This window comes from Puntigrus tetrazona, chromosome 1 (genome assembly GCF_018831695.1).
Source record: "Puntigrus tetrazona isolate hp1 chromosome 1, ASM1883169v1, whole genome shotgun sequence".
NCBI lineage: Eukaryota > Metazoa > Chordata > Actinopteri > Cypriniformes > Cyprinidae > Puntigrus > Puntigrus tetrazona.
The window spans coordinates 18,473,832-18,491,070 of NC_056699.1; the positions used below are offsets into that span (position 1 = coordinate 18,473,832).

A 17,239-nucleotide genomic window follows, 5' to 3' on the forward strand; every position below is an offset into this window, starting at 1 on the left:
GTGCTGGTTTGGCTCATGGGAGACAACATATTGAGATGAGTCAAAAATGACTCACTTTCTTTCTGTATCCCTATTGTTATATTAAATAGAAATTATATACACAAAAATGTTATTTTAAATAAAAATGACTTTTGAAAACACTTGTGAACACAATGTTGTTAAAAAATGAGTTCTGTATATTTAGCAGCCCAACTGTTTTAAACATCTGTAATATAAAAAGAAATGTTTCTTGAGCAGAAAATTGTCATATTAAAATTTCTGAAGGATCGTGTGACCATTGTTAAATTTGACATTTACTTGTGTTGCTTGATTAACATCAGTGATTCGGACAATAGCAACTAAATTAGGTTGCTATCCCTTTAAAACCGAATTCACAAATGCAGCGGATTAAATGTTCTCCCTACCATTTACATTCCCCTGAGATGAAATAGACTCTGTTTAGGTGAATGGTTGACAAAATGGACAATTCGACATGGTTTTGTGTGTAATTCTTCGTTTGCCATTCACGAGTATTCACACGCTGTGCAAGACGCACTCTCTGTGTGTGTATATGCTTCAGTGTATGCCCTCAGAAATCAGACTAAATTGAGTTCTCTCTTGCATCATCAAATTTATCCATATGCCTGCTCTTCTCTTACTTCCACAGAGTGAGATTTTTTAGAAGGTTTTATGAGACGTGCAGCAAGTGTATGTTAGTTTATGTCCTGCAGGATTGATCAATAGGCTATGATCCAACCTCCGAACCCGCACAGCAGATTTGTTCTGAATGAATCAAATCCCAAATCGTTCCTCCTTAACATGTCCATCTTGTTTTTATTCATTGACGAAAATGCTAATAAATAAGAACATTTTCTAGATCAGATGAAAATGAAAGTGCATGATCGTCAATATTAAACAGAGCATGTGTTAAAAGTGGCTTGTTGAAGCACTAGTGTGCAAACTTTCTCCTACTACGTGTCAAGCAAATAACATGTTTTCCAGCATCAAAAAGGTATAATTGCAGCTTTTTGCAGTGCAAATGTTTTTGTGATTAAAAATATCAATACGTTTTTGATCAGTTATTTTACCAACTGATCACTGCTTTTCTTCCAGATTTCAGCTTATTCGAAATTGTTTAGCCTGCAAATGAAGTACCTCTGTAAGATTGCATTTCTTTGAATGCACCGAGAAAGCGATTGCGAATGAGTAAGTGTGGTACCTGTTTAAATCACGCTTTTACCCGAGAATATTCAGTAACAAATTCCTTGAGAGCTATAACTTCCCGCTCACATTGTCAAAGCCTTTACATTTTTTCTGGTTTGAGTGATCTGTGTGTGTCGAGCCAGCTAAATATGTTTATCTTGTAATTCTTACTAACCATGCAGTTCTATTACGGGTCATTGGCATTAATTGTACTCATGATGGAGCGAAAAACATGACGCTCCTACATAAAGAAAAATAATATATCCACTCTTCTATTCATTCAGAATCACATACTTTGGGATTAAAGCGTAACGCCAAAAAAGAGAGAGGCAGCGTGAGTGTGGTTCACAGTCTATCCATTTAACAGGATTTGAAGGAGAAGGTCTGGTTTCACACTCCCATCTAAATGAGCTCCTTGATGGATTGATCGTTAATTGTTCTCAGAAGGCTCTGCACCATTACCTTCCCTTGAATGTCTCCACTGCCATGGATTTTCCCTTGGCAAGAACAAATCTCTCCATAACTCATGCGCCAAAGAGTCAGTGTGTCTGAAGGAGGACCGATTCGTTACAGGGTTGTCGATAAACTAAAATATAATTTATTCTGCCTGAACAGGCTTAAGGTCCATTTAAGCATCTGCTGGCTCACCAAGCTTCCAGGCTTTGATAATGCGAACGAACGCGAAGTCTTTAAGACATGTTTTTGGTGCCGCTGCAAGGTTGGAGAACATTGCCTACGTCTTGGTGAAAAAGTTTGTCTGTTGCTCGCCTGCTGATAGCTGTAAAGTTGTGTAAACCCCTTTCAAGCACTGCAGACAGTGTTCCGGTGAAGAGCCTGGTGTGGGGCTTTTATTTACATCCCCTATAAAAGCCTGTGGAGCTCAGTGTGGAACCTGCCAACAGACAGAATGTGAATAACTGTCTCAGTGCGAGAGCCAGCATGCCCGTGTTTTCACTTTTAATGCAGGTAACAGAGAGATACACAGATGCTGCTGCAGCTTCAGTTTGTGCAAACAACAAGAAGAAAAAAATTGGACAAATTCCATGCTTTCTCAAATGAAAAATGGCCGAGAGTTTTAAAAACACATATAGGGCCAGATTTACTAAACAGGACAAATTAGTGCGAGAGAGCAATTCCAATACAGCGCCGATGGGCGTGTACATTTTTGCTGTTGATAAAAAAGACAGATGCGGCATCTCATTTACATATCGACCAATGGAATATACCAAGAAATTAGAATAGTCACAAATAAGAAGATGCGACGCTCATCAGGTGATCTACTTATGACACAGAAGCATAGTTTAAGATGTTATTTTTTTTGGGCTGTTAAATAATGGAGCAAATTGTGTTACGTAATTCATTATAATACTCCCATAAATATTGAGTTTGAAAGGGAAACTCAAAAAGATGGTTTGCGCAAACTGTAAAACTCGCTCATAGTCTTTTGAATAAAGCGATACATTTTTCACATACATTTTAAAATTATTATATTATACAACTGGTCTGTTGAATGATTGAATCTGATTGGCTGTTGAACATGCTAAGTTCTGCAATTATTTTTAGGCACCCCAACCAAATGGTTTCTATTATTTCAAAGGTCTATTTCAAAAAATATCCAAAACCCACAATGACAATGACATCTCATCAATTCTACTCACATTAGCTTTTTAAGTAATATATTTGATATATTAAATTATATTATCTGATCGATGTCTTGATGTGTGGCAACTGTAGTATAAACGGAATAATTGTCTTCGGGCCGTTGAAAAACATTATTCACACCTAATAAATCAATGGCCCATCATCAGTTATTCTTTACTTATATTATATTATATTGTGATTAGGTGCTGTCAAATTATTAATTGCAATTAATGACATCCAAAATAAGTTTTTGGTTACATAATATAAATATATTTAAGATATAAACATTACATATTTTTTCTTAAATTTATACATGCACATGTTGTACATACATAATAAATATACAAACTTCACACATATAGTGTAATTATAAATAATATAATTAGAACGAATATAATATAAATGTATATACAGATAAATATTTTATTTTTAAAAGAATACTGTATGTGTGTGTATTGATACATACATTAAAAATATACACAGTACACATACACATACAAATTATTTTTATTTTTTTGGATGTTATTAATCACAATGAATAGTTTGACAGCACTTATATTATTAAACTGATTTCTAAAGGATCGTGTGGCACTGGAGACTGGAGTAATGGCGAAATGCAGCTTTGGAATAAATTAATTAAAATGCATTCAAACAGAAAACTAATATGATACGACATGGTGTTACTGTTTTTACTGTATTTTGATCAAATAAATGGCCTTAGTGAGCATAAGACTTATTTTAAAAACTTTAAAAACACAAACAAACTTACAACTTACAAAATATGTTTTTGTTCTTACCCAAAATGCAAAAGTTCTTTTAATCAGTAATAATATGAATTGTTGAAAGCAAAAAAAGTGAAAGATTCTGATTAATGGCCTCAAGGACAGGAATCATAAACAACATCCTAAGAGTGACACATGGAGAAAGAGAGAGAAAAAAAATATCACTGTACAACAACAAGAAAAATGACATTGTTATTTTATACATTTTATTTTTTTGGTTTCTAGATTTTAAAACACAACAAACTTCTCTTTGCACAAAAAACACAGCCCAACTTCTTTTCTTGCAAATAAATATTTTTTAATACCTATTTGGAGCATTTGCCGTGTGTGACAGCTGCATGTTCCAGTAATGCACATGACACTGTCTGCCTATTACTATGCAAATGGGGTGCCTTTTTCTTCTTGAACTGTATTTCATTAGTAGACTGATCTGACAGGTCAGACGGGGCTGTTTTAGATGCTGGCTCCTCTCCAGACTGCATTCGTTCACCGCGGTGGTTCTCTCTACACTGTATTTTTGTTTTCTGACATTTTTTCCACCTCCATGGAAGCAAAATGTTAATAAACCATGCAGCACCCTGAGAATGATTATTATATGGAGGTGTATGAATTAGGGCCGGTTTGTCAAGTTTGTCAGGGTGCTGAATTAGAGAGACCGGTGTGAGCCATAAAGTGCCACTTCATCTGTCAGTGCCGGCTTTGTCTGAGCTCAATTAGCATGCAGATTTCTGAATGCTTTATGAGCACGCTGGGACTGAAGGACCTCTCAAAACATTGATTTATGATCTGAGCTCCGCTGCTGTTGCCCACGGCGTTGGGGCGGCCCATGCGAGTCCTTTTGTTTTCAAATAATGTTTTTACAGTTTGGCAAGATCTAGTGCAATAAGCGACAAGATTTGTATTTCACACATCATTGTTCTGAAGAGGCTTACGCAATGTTGAGAGTGTTTGTTAAGTGTCTCACAATATGTGGATTATACGTTGATGCACAGATCAAGCATTTTATGTAAAGCGTAAGTAGATACAGTAGCATCTCACTCTCTGTGGCATTCTTTCTTTTCTGTAGCTGTATGCAGAAGCTGTATCTTGAAAACCTCCCGAACACCAGTATCATCATCCCGTTCCATAACGAAGGCTGGTCCTCTCTGCTCAGAACCATCCAGAGCATCACAAACCGCACACCTGACCACCTGATCGCAGAGATCATACTGGTGGACGACTACAGTGACAGAGGTAAGAGACAGAGCTGTCTTTCTCTCTCTCAGAGCATCTGCTTGACATCAGAGCCGTTGCTGTTCTTTGTGCATTAGCTGCTCAAAATGAATTTTGAATGGAGCTTCGACAACGCTAGGTTGGTGCTTGAGTGCTACAAAAAGGTTTATTTGGTCTTTTAGAGAGGCAGACTGGTCATATTCGCACAACTGTGCATTTCTTCAACTAGTAGGGCCAATTTTGACTCCCTTAAAACTATTATTGAAACTGGTTTGGTCTGCTAATAGTGTCCAACAGTGTTCACGTTGGTGTTTTTCTTTTTTGGGGTTTTTGTCATCTGCGGTACATGATGAAAAGTTTTTTCGATGTCTTGATGGTAGATGGTGTTTTTTTTTTGTTTTTTTTTAATAAATATTTGTTGGACTTGCTTCGTAATCAAACAAGCCTCCCTCTGACAACTACTGGATTGCTTGTCTACTAAATGATAAATAAGGCAAAAAAGAAAATGTAATTAACTTCAAAGTTATTTATTGCAATTCATGCCACATATGTAATTTTTGTAAAACCTTATATGAAAATGCAATGATTTATTTAATACATTTTATTTTAATTTATATGTAAATGTAACTTGAAAAAAATATAATAAAAATGCATTACTACTGCAAAGCAGAATGCATTTTTTTTAATAATAATGATAATAATATAGTTTTGATTGAAATATGTTACTTTTTCATAATAGAATGTAATAATGATTTTAATCATAGTGATATTGTATCAGTGCATTATTTTTTGAGAATATCACACATTTTTATCTGTGTTTTAATTTATACAGCATAATGTATTATACATTCATATATAATAAAATATACGTTTCATTTTATATTTTATATTTTAAAATGTATGCTTCTCTGTTGTAGATTTAGTTGATTTGTATAATATCTGTCTATTCTATTCTATTCTATTCTATTCTATCAGTCTGTCTGTCTATCGATCTGTGTGTAGGCATTTATATATGTGTAGATAGATAAGCAGACAGATCGAACATGTTATTGTGTAAGCCTTTGCCTACTTAATCTTATTGTTCACGAAAAGTAGAAAGTGCTTTCATGAAAAGTAGAAAAGACTTTTGGTGGTGGAATGCAGTAAGATCCATCAGGATCACATCTTGGCTTGGAAACACATGGATAGCATGCTGGTGAACACTATAGCGCCAAATACTCTGAACAGCATTCCAGCACCTCAAACAATAAATCAGTGAGACCATCCCTGTACACAATACCCCTCTGTACTACAAGACATCTCAGCCAATAGCGTTCCATCTCACAGCTGGGCATGCATCACTCCTGTAGAGGAATAACAGGACAGCACAATAGTGAGCGTGTACTTCGCTCTGGCCTGCTCTGTTCCCATTACAATACTCATGTCCAGCTGAAATGAGCTGCCATTAGACCGAGAGGCATCTTGCATTGTTTGGCTTATGATGATGAACAAGGGTTTTATTTAATAACACAGATTTGTTGTCTGCGTTGGCATGTCCATATATTGTAATGCAGTGTTGTTAATCAATGTAAGGCCAGTTGGAATGGATACTGTACATCTGCAGGATTCAGCGTATGTGTTTGTATAAGAGAAAAACCCTGCTATTCGAATCATCACAAGCTTATTGGTCATTACTTGTTGATGACGAGCTCATACGAGATACAGATTCCCTCTCAGATTTTTGACCTAGAGCAAGAGTAGCAATGAACTCTCAAAACACAGAAAATGTCAGTCTTCTGGCGTTCTGTTGCAGTCTTTGAAAGCAGATCCTTCATTGAAAAAAAAAAGGGCAGAATCTCTTGTGTATCCATCCGGTGCTTGTATGAGTCATTTATGTGGTTTAAAGAGTTTAAAGATTTTTTTTTTTTGCCAAGTCGTGTTGCTTATTTTCTGTAACAAACATTTGTCGGTTTCTTCAGACCTTTAGCAATGAGAGGCAATTTCATTGCCAGTATACAGGGGGAAAAAAAATGAATTAGCTTTCCAGTACTTCAAAAATGATTTGGTAGTTACATTTCACTCAGACTAGAGATTGAACAATAATGTCCGAGTGCATTTCAGAGGAAATAAGCACCTGTCAGTAGTGTCACCGGTCCCTCGGCTGCACTCTCTCTACACAAACACACAGAAGGTTGTGTACAGCTGGTGGCCTTTTTGTCTGGACAGTCGTTTTTGAAAATGTCCAGTACCATCCATCACAAAAGCAGAAAAACAAGTGAGATCTAATTAGCATAGAGCAGAGGACAGTCCAGAATGACTGACAAAGAGCCACACTTCTGCCACTCGTAATCACTGGCTCTAAACAAAACCAGACATGAAGTGGATATGAAGTGGGCGAAAGTTATTGATTCCCCCATCTTGTTGTATTCTCTTTAGCAGCACTCATAATATCCATTAGGGCTGGGCGATATAGAAATCTCAATAATTTTCAGCCTTTTGATAATAGTTTTTTTATTCTCTTTCAAAGAAAAGTATTGCATTTCCAAACAAACAGCCTCTGTAGCCAAGTAGTTTAAACTGTTTTAAATAGAACATATATATTTATGATTAACCATAAAGAACGCTGTCTAGACACTGTTTAAAAAAGCATAAACAGCATGTAGTTATAATAAAATGTTTTTGTGTATCAAAAATGCCACACTGAGATATCTGATTGAACATTTTTGAGTGCTAATAAATTTAATCAGAGTTTTGAAAAGCAATTATTTCATGTCTGTATGCTACAAATACATTTACATATTTATGTGCTTGAAAAATACCATACAATTGTACTTTTATTAGCATACTTAAGTAAACTGGTCTACGTAAAGTCTGCTAAATTGCGTTAAGCACAAAATTTCGTGCTGAAGTAGAGATCAAGTAAATTAAACATATATTAAATGATAATTCATTCTGACAAAGTGGAACTATTGCAAGTGTACTTTAGGTACACTTTAGATATCATGCATTTAAGGACGATAATTTAGTCCTCATAAAAATACAAATTTCAGGATTAATATTAAGAAAAGTGATTTTGCACAAGTAGTAAATGCAGTTATATTAGCAAGTCTCATTGCATATATGTTACCAAAAATATGTTATATGTTAGATTTAAACTATCTTAACTATAAGTATGAATAAATGTGTTTTAAATATGTAACTTTTTTTTTACTAGGGCATATTTTTACCTAATTTTTTATTATTTATTTATTATTATTTTATTATTTATTTATTTATTTTATCATTTATTTATTAAATATAATTCATTTTATTTTATTAATGTAGTAACATAGCAATAGCAATTGCCTTTAAACTTGCATGCTATTGACTTTGTAGTGAATTTAGTGCCAGAATATAAAAAAGTAAATTAAAACCTTTGCAATAGTAACATTAAAAAGGGAAAATAAAAGTTCAACCGTTATCACTGATTTCTTTAGGCAGACAATTTTTATTTTTAATTATTCGTATATCACTCAGCCCTAATTTTCACAGAGTAAATGTAAAAAAAAATCTATGCACAGACCCTCATGAAAAGACAACAGAGGCACTCCTCACATGTACTCTTTGATTAATTTTCATGAATATGTAGAACGTTTGTGTTTCTTCGACTCTGCTTGTGTAAAGTATTTTTAGAGCACAGCTAAAGTGAAAGCTCTGCTGGTGCCTCTCTTGCTGCCAGCCTGGCTCTTCTTGAAGATAAGCATTTCCACCACGTCTCACTCTGTGCAAAAGAGGCCTTGCTGGGCTCTCATTAATTGTGGATACAAATTAAATTCATGCCATGCATTTAATTAATTGAGAAATGTCCTCGTCATGAAAGCTTGCAGTGGCATTCAATAGCGTGAAGGTGCTTCATCATCGCACACATTTGTTGTTCTTTCCTTGGCCTGCATGACTTGTTAAGCCTTCCAGAATGTTTTTTTGCTTGTGCGTTTAGCTAAGCTATAATGTCAACTGCATGATGATTAAATTCATATTCCCTTTAATAGATAATGTTCAATTAGAACATGCAATTAAAGCTCTTTTCTAATGGACCAATTTAAAATGGCTGGCATGAAAGATGACATTTATTTGAATGTAGATACAACACATACAAGTTATCATTCATTTTCTATTAAGGCTAATTAAACCACCACTATCATTGCATAAGCATGTGCATTCATCCATTAAATCAGTATAAGCGACCATTATATTGATAAATTCATTATAATGATAATTATGATCACCATTGTTTCTATTTGAATAGTGTGATAGAAAACAAGTGCATTTAAATCAATATGATGATATATATATATATATATATATATATATATATATATATATATATATATATATATATATATATATATATATATATATATATATATATTTCAAATGTCTTACAATATATACTATATACATGTCTATGCTTAGAACAGCAAAATAACAAAAACCCACAATGACACTAGCCAAACAAATAAATATAGTAATCTATATGATAAAAACGACAACTCATTTTATTATGTATGGCAAGCACATACTATACCTCTCCCTCAAGGTCGCATGCACTAAAATACTTGATAATGTTGCTAGTGCTGTTTGATGACGTTATCTGTAACATCAACTTGAAAAGAACTTGACTTCTCACAAGTAAAGTTTCCCTTTTAGTCGAACACTTTTGAGAGATGCATAGACTCTAAGGTAATTCACACACAAACACACACACACACACACACACACACACACACAAATTAGTTATTATTATCATTGCTAAAAAGAATTGTGCCACTTAGTTTATTCAAGCATTTATTTTATAATAAATTGACATGTATTTTTATTGGGTTATTTTGACAAATAAATAACAAGTTTAAAAGTTCAAAGTTCAAAATTTTTACTGTGAATTTTGATCAATTTAATATGTCCTTGATTAATAAAAGTGTTCATTTAGTCTAGAAACTAAAAAAATCTTGCTGGACTCAATATTTGAAAATCTTGGATCAATTTATTATGTCCTTGATTAATAAAAGTGTTCATTTTTTCCAGAAGCAAAACATCTTGCTGGGCCCAATATTTGAAAGTGTTGATCAATTTAATATGTCCTTAATAAATAATAAAAAAAGCTTTCTTCCTTAGACAAAAGTATTATTTTTGAATTACCATCACTGTAAACTTGTATTGAGTCGGAATTTTCTGTTGAGGTCAACAGTGTTAGAGAAACAAATTTACAGTCCACCTTCTGTGATCACAGTGATTAAAGTGTGAAATATCGCATGGAATTAAGAGAACTCAACATCAACTTCAATAGGCTCTAATTTGTTTTCACCTGCTGGCAGCTACATTTGTGGTAATTACTGACCAGCCTCCATGTGCCCTTTCAAGAGCGTTACAGATGACACAATTAGTATGGCGTGAAGATGTCTGGCTGCTGCTGGACACATGTACATGCGCGCACACACATAAACACGTAGCCTACAGACACAGAGACAAAAACAGGCCTGCAGTTTTGCTGGCACACCTTGACAGTGAATGATTACTATGCTGTGTGTTTTGCGAACGACAACGAACAACTGCTGCAAGCCAAATGGGTTCCCCTCCAAGATAACGTCCTTGAGCTCCTTCCACAAAGTGATGCGAAGAAGTGAATGATAAAAAACTTTGCAGTAACAAGCTGTTCAGATAGCACCCTTTTTTGACATGTGATTTTAGAAGCAGACAGTAGGATACTGGGCACTTTGCTAGCCAAGCCTCTTAAAGTCTTCTGCTTAGACAGCGTAATTATTACAATCACCTCACCTCTTTTTGAGAGCAGACACCTGCACGCCGTGAACCACTTCAGCAAGCAACTTGCGATGTTACTTAAAGAGAGAGAGTGCTCTTATCTCTGATCTGTCAGTGGTTTAGTGAGTACACCCAGCATGCATTGCTCCAAAAACAGCACAAAGTGCAGGTGAATTTTTAAAATATGCAGGTAATTTAGGTGTACATTCACCCATCATGTTATTTGCTTTGAAAAACAATAATAGAGTAAATTGTAGAGGTCTGTCCCCTTTCACATACTTTACCTCTGGACAATTCTATGCCATTTTTGTAGAACAAGGAGAGGTAATGGTTTGAGTAATGTGTTCGCATTGAACAATGCAAGAAGACAGTCTATCCTGATAAAGCACTTGTTCAGGCGACAGAGTTGGCACTTTAGGCACTCATGCACTTCATGTAACAGTAAGGGAGGGATTATCTAGCCTTGATGGTGGCTTGACCAAAAATGGTAAAAATGGTGGATGTAGTGAATGCTGAAATTTCTCAGTGGGTGATAAGGTTGGTCCTCTGGGTGTTGGTGGTCTGCTGATTAATGCGAAGACAGGTCAGGTGACCATGAGAAGAAGAGATAAGACCTGTCCAGATGCCCTTGGATATTTTGCTGTCTTGGTGAGGCTTCTATGAAGGGTAAAATGGTAGAATCTCTCTGGAGTCACTATAGATGTGAATGATTGCAGTAAAAAGAGATGGTGATGTGCTCTTTGTCACTGCCAGACTGCCATGATGTGAACATTTGAAGCAAGAATCAGTCCGCTTGTTGACTGCCTCATGGAGATTGTCGATAGTCACCTATTATAATGCAACTGTGGTGACTGAGAAAAAAAAAATAATAAAGAAATAACAATATTGACAACTTCCAGCAACTTCATTCTGTGGAGAAGACCATGGAAGAGAGTATAAAGCACTCTATATGTAGTACATGATTTAGTGCAATACATATGTAATTTGTTTCTCCAGTAGGGACCGCTTAAGTCACTATTTAATTGCATGTGTTAGCTATTAGCTAAAAGCCATTACAACTAGCAAGTGGTGGGGTAAATCACCCCAAAATACAGGGATTATCTAAGCAATAAATGAATCAAGGTGAAGAGAAAATCCATTGTCTAATAGCTTTTGCTGCACAGGAGGCAACTAATGTACCCTAAGCTGGTTGGGCTCAAGATCAGCCTCAGGGATCAATGTTCTTAAGCCCAATCAAAGCAATTCCATCACATTATTTGGCTAGACTAATTGCTCAGACTAAAAAAGTGCAAAGTTTAGGCCTAATGAGATTGACCCGTAGAATAAATGTGTTCCCTTGCTTTAAAGATTATGCTGACTTCTCTTATCCAGGGGCGCTTGTTAAATGAACACTTCCTGTGCATCCACGTCTAATCGCCATTGCCATAAAATCATTGCTTGTGCATATTTCACAAGAAAACTGGTGTTTCCCCAGTGTCTCTGATTTAAAGGCACAGATCTCTGGATCAGCCAATGTGTTTCACACATTATCTCAGTTTGTCACATACTGTACACGTTTTTGCTACCCATTAGCCCATAGGTCCAGTCTCCTGTCTTGTCAGTGGGTGATCAGTACACTGGTCCTCTGGGTGTTGGTGGTCTGTTGACTTAGTCTCGGCCTTCCTAGATGGGCCAGGAGACCACAAGGAGAACAGATAAGATCTGCGTGGATGCCCTTCGACATTTCACTACCTTGGCAATGTTTCTGCGAAGTGGGAAATGGCAGAATCTCTTTGGAGAAGCTGAAGATGCGATTGATTGGAGCCGGCAAAAGAGACAGTGATGTACTCTTTGTCACTGCCACTCCCCCACGGCGTGAAAGTTTAAAGCAAGAATCAATCCTCTCACTGGCGGCCTCATGGTGGCTGTCGATAGTCATAAGTGGCTGACCTTCCCATCAAAGTTTGTGCCCCTCATCAGGCTCACGGTCTCTGGCAGATATTGCTTGGAAAGCAGCATCTATCAATCCTGTGCCAACACAGCCAGTGCAGAGAGAGGGATTGTCATGGTGACAGTGCTTTGAGGGTTTTTCACAAGAGCTGAAGTGTTAATAAAGCTAATAACACCACCGTCAGTGGCAGATGTTCAACAGGAGTTAGCATTTAAATGCAAAAACATTCTTTTTTAAGCTCCACTATGCGCTGGAAATACACCAAGTTAAAAGTCATAGTCATCCGCATCAGCAATCCCCAGTTTGCACAATGCAGATGTTACTGTAAGTAGCAGATTGTATTGTTTCATATCTCCCCAACAGATATTATGCTCTTCATTTACAATGCTCTGCACTCAGTCGTGCATAAGGACAGTAATTGGTCTTGTAGCTACTTCAGAGGCTTTTCTACTTAAAAGTATGATGCTCAGAAGTGGTCCCTGCTGAGAAAATGGTTATCTCTCATTCCCACTTTGGCACTTCACCACTAAGGGTCTGTCTCCCTTTTCCTCAGGCTCCGCACTACTGATGAGGCCTGTCAACCTTTGTCTTTAAATGTGGTATGTACAACATAAAGCGAAAACATCATGCTTAAAGCTAAATTTCAAGCTGCACTGTAAAAAGTAAAGAATACTGCAGTTGTGGAAGAAATTCAATTTGAATGAGTCATCAAATGATTGCAAACTGAGTTGTTCCTACTCACAGATTCATTCAGGAAACAAACAACTAATCATTCACCTTTTTGGTAGGCAGAGCAAAAATAGACACAGTAGCTGAAAATATTGTATTTAAAATGTACTTTCTTACTATTAACTAGTTGCCTATTAATATCATATTGGCTGTTTATTAGTCCTTGTAAAGCACATATTCTGCATGACCACATTCTAAATCCTTAATCCTACCCAGTACATAAATGTAACTTACCTATAAACTATTAATAAGCTTTAATTGGGAGTTTATTGAGGCAAAATCTTAGTTAATGGTTTGTTATTAGGGATAATTGAACCTTAAAATAAAGTGTGACCATAACTTCTTTCGACACTCTCCCATAAAAGCAATATTACACACCAAACCAGCATCCAAAAAGAACATATGTTATACTCTGGATAGACATTAGTGGCCACTGACTTTAGTGGCCTGATGAAATTTGATTTGGATAAAATGTAACCCAAGTTAATTACGGCCACAAAATCAGTAGAGGTCATGGCAGAATTGGTTGCAACACAGTATGAGCGGGCAATTGCCATAACTTGTCCATAAAATGACTAACTTCAGATATATCAGCTTTATTTTTGGGTCAGCCCACACCTTGCTCATTTTGAACTTTAAAACCTTTATTAAACACGGATTTGTGGGTTGCACTATATTAAAAGATGAACTTTTCTCTGTCTCTTTTCCCACCAAAATCAGCCTGGCTTCTTGACAGGCGAAGCCTTTTTATAATGAGATACATCTACGCCGCACTCTGTTCAATCAGTCTTCTCAGGTAGTCCATTTCCTTGGCTGTGGGAGGTTGTGAAATATTCAGGAGCATGCATCAGTACTCCTATTATTGAAATCAGCAGCTACTCTTTTTAAAAGGTGTAGCCATTAATCAATCATTACCGGAACATTGGCTTTATTATTTGCTTCATTACCAAAGCTCTACCTCTGGCAACCACCATTCTGTGTGCATGAGCGGAATCTAATGCAGCAACTAGTGCCATTTTTCCATCATTATGTGAGCGCTAGAGGTCTATTGTTGCAGATTACTGATAATGTTTTCAGCCTTCAACCTTACAGCCTTCTATTGTATACAGCCTTTCAGGATTAATTAATTGTGCCGCCAAGCTTGAGTCTAAAAAGCATGTGAATGAAAGGCTTAAGACTTCAGGTGAACCTAATGAAAGTTTTTGCAAAGCATCTCCAGCATGTAAGCATTCAAAAAGGTGCTAAGGTTCAATTAAATCTCAAGGCTACTCTACATTTCTAATGACCAGCACTGACGTGATAGAAGTCACAGAGATCTAACAGGCCGATAACCAAGCCACGACTGTCCCAGCATGATGACTTTTTATCAGCCAGATTTAGAGAGACCCCTTAACAAGATTCATTGCTTTTCTTTGCAGAATTAGGAAGGGTTATCTGCAAGAGCGGTCAGCTGGAGGGAGACCGTTGCAATTATCATATCGCTGCCGGATATCGATTTCGCCTCCGTCTTAAAGAAGGGGTATCAAAAGAACATCCAACAGCAAACAAAAAAAGATTTTCTCGTGTCATTCATTGCATCGCGTTGCTTGGCTGAGAAATGGGTGGAAATTATTCTCCATTTAGGGCAATTGTGCTGCTGCTCAATACAAAGCCATTATTGTCCTCAAGAAATAGAGTAACATCTCTGTAGAGGAGCTGCCGCCATCACGTGGGAGTGTAAAAGCAGCTGTGATGGATGTTGTTCAAATGTAATGACTGAACTTGCACTCAGCACAGTAGAGGAGGAGAAGGCAGAGACCATTGTGTGTGGTGCTTATTGGCTTCTGTTTTCACTTGGCATAGTCAACTGAAATTGAGCTGGGAAATAAACTGCCTTGCACACGCCGAGGCCTGAAAGAAACTTGCAAATTGAATATCGCTATGAAAAAATAAGACTCCCTTGACTTGGCCGAATGCAGCTGCGGCCGGCACAGTTATTTATTTGGCCGTAAATCAATGTGCCACGATGCCACCGGCACAATTTTGGTGGTGGATTTGAAAAACGGCAGCTATTATCATTACTATTTGAGCACAATCAGCCTCATGTCTCCAAGCTGATTAGGAGTTGTCCTGAATGGCTCTGATTGTGTAATGATCAGCTAATTACAAAGAGCAAAGTCCCATGCTGTGGTGAATTCAGCCTAGCTGCTAATGCCAGTCTGGCAGAGTGAATAATGCAATACCCCATAAGAGTCTCGCTCACAATAGTGCTACAGTAATGGCATTAGAGCACATAGCAATTGATGTTTGTTTTATTGTTTCTTTTTTTTCATGTGCTCTTTTCTGTGGATGAAATGTTCGCCTTGAATATCTCTTTGTAAATATTGCATCATATATCAGTCACCAATGTGTATTTACACACAGTTGTTAAGCGATCTGTGCAGCTGTGATGCATATTGCAAATGAATAATAGAAAACAGCAAAGCAGAGTGCCATGGCTGTAGCTCCAATCATATTTATTATACATAACTATGAGCTACTGCAATTAACAAGAGTAAAAGCACAATCATCTCCTTAACTAGCATATGAGGAGGACTTTGAGGAGGTATTTGTCTTATGTAATTTATCTCCTTTTAGAAAAACGCTGCCAAACTATCAGTGCAAATATTCTGTAAAGCATGATGTGAAGAATCCTTAGACAGTGTGATCCAAAATTAATAGGAATTAAAAGTTGATTTAAACCTGGTATAAGAAGCAAAGGACAAAACTTGCAAAAATTAAAAAAAGAGGAGGGTTATGATATTATCAGTAACATTTTACAATAAGGTCCGTTGTTTGTCCGTTTGTTTTTCAGTTTAACTAATACATTAACTAGTGTTACCTATAGACACCTTGTTGTAAAGTGTTACCATATTATCATGAAGTTATATATATTTACAATTCCTTGATATTGCTAGGTCACATACCAGTAATGGCGTTGACTGTTTTAACCACTTTTTAACTCCAGTGCTGCTCTGAAAATACTAAAGTTCTAAAATGCATGTAAAAAAAATAATGTAAGTCATTATTTTTAATTCTATAAATGCCTTGACTGACATTTGAAACTGGTATTAATATTATAAAGAATATTTCTTTAGAATTGTTTCTTGTAATGTAGAATATATAAAATATATCCTATATATTATTATAAAGAATTTTTATCTCTTCCAAAAAAATAAATATAATGAATGAATGAATAAATGAAAAAAGAAAGAGTTTTACCAAACGTTTAAACCATGGTGTTTGCATGCATGTTTGTGAAATGGTTAAATTGTTGTAAAATTACATTTTTTAGAAGCATTAGAAACATTTTCAATAATGGTCTCTGATTTTTGGTCCCAACTATAAATCAATAGGACATGGTGTAGTAGTTGCCACATGGTTGTCAGAGTACAGTTCACTGTCCCACTGGCTGTTGTGACAGTGATAAGCACTTTGTTCCAGCATTTGGAGACAAAAATAAGGAAACTCACAGACCAAGACTGACCAGCCTGACTCTTCTAGAGCGAGGGCTTTGCAACCAACCAAATGTAACAGAGCAGAACGGCACTAGAATAGGTGGACACCACATCAGGCAGTTCTATTAGTTGCATCGCACACGAATCAGAGCCTTGAATCTAATTCCATCTGCCACAGAAGAACAGTGTGCATCAAGAAACCATGTGACCCTGCAAATGTCCTCCTGTAACATGCCATAATGTGAACTCCGGGGCAGCAAGTGAGAGCAAGGCTGAGGTATTGTGAGGCCATGGTGTGTAGTGGTTTGAAACAGACAGGCTGGACTAGTGCAGCTTGCGCCTCGGCACTGAGACTGATGAACGTGCCGTTCTGCCGAGATGGGCCCATTTATTACCGTCTGACATGACAAATCATTGCACAAGGATACAGGGCCAGTTTGTGCACTCTGCCACCCCACCACAACAAAGCCATTGGTAATTCTAATGGCCAGTATGTGCAAATGTGACATTTC

The 17,239-nt window shown here is 36.6% G+C and overlaps 1 protein-coding gene across 2 annotated transcripts in view; it reads left to right on the plus strand.

Annotated features, from left to right (window-relative positions):
• Positions 1-17,239, plus strand: part of galntl6 (polypeptide N-acetylgalactosaminyltransferase like 6) — a 146,450-nt gene that overhangs the window by 42,694 nt on the left and 86,517 nt on the right. For both annotated transcript variants that reach the window (XM_043241787.1, XM_043241715.1), the window contains exon 5: positions 4,672-4,838. In XM_043241787.1, coding sequence (XP_043097722.1) covers positions 4,672-4,838 — 167 coding nt within the window. The remainder of the gene's footprint in view (positions 1-4,671; positions 4,839-17,239) is intronic.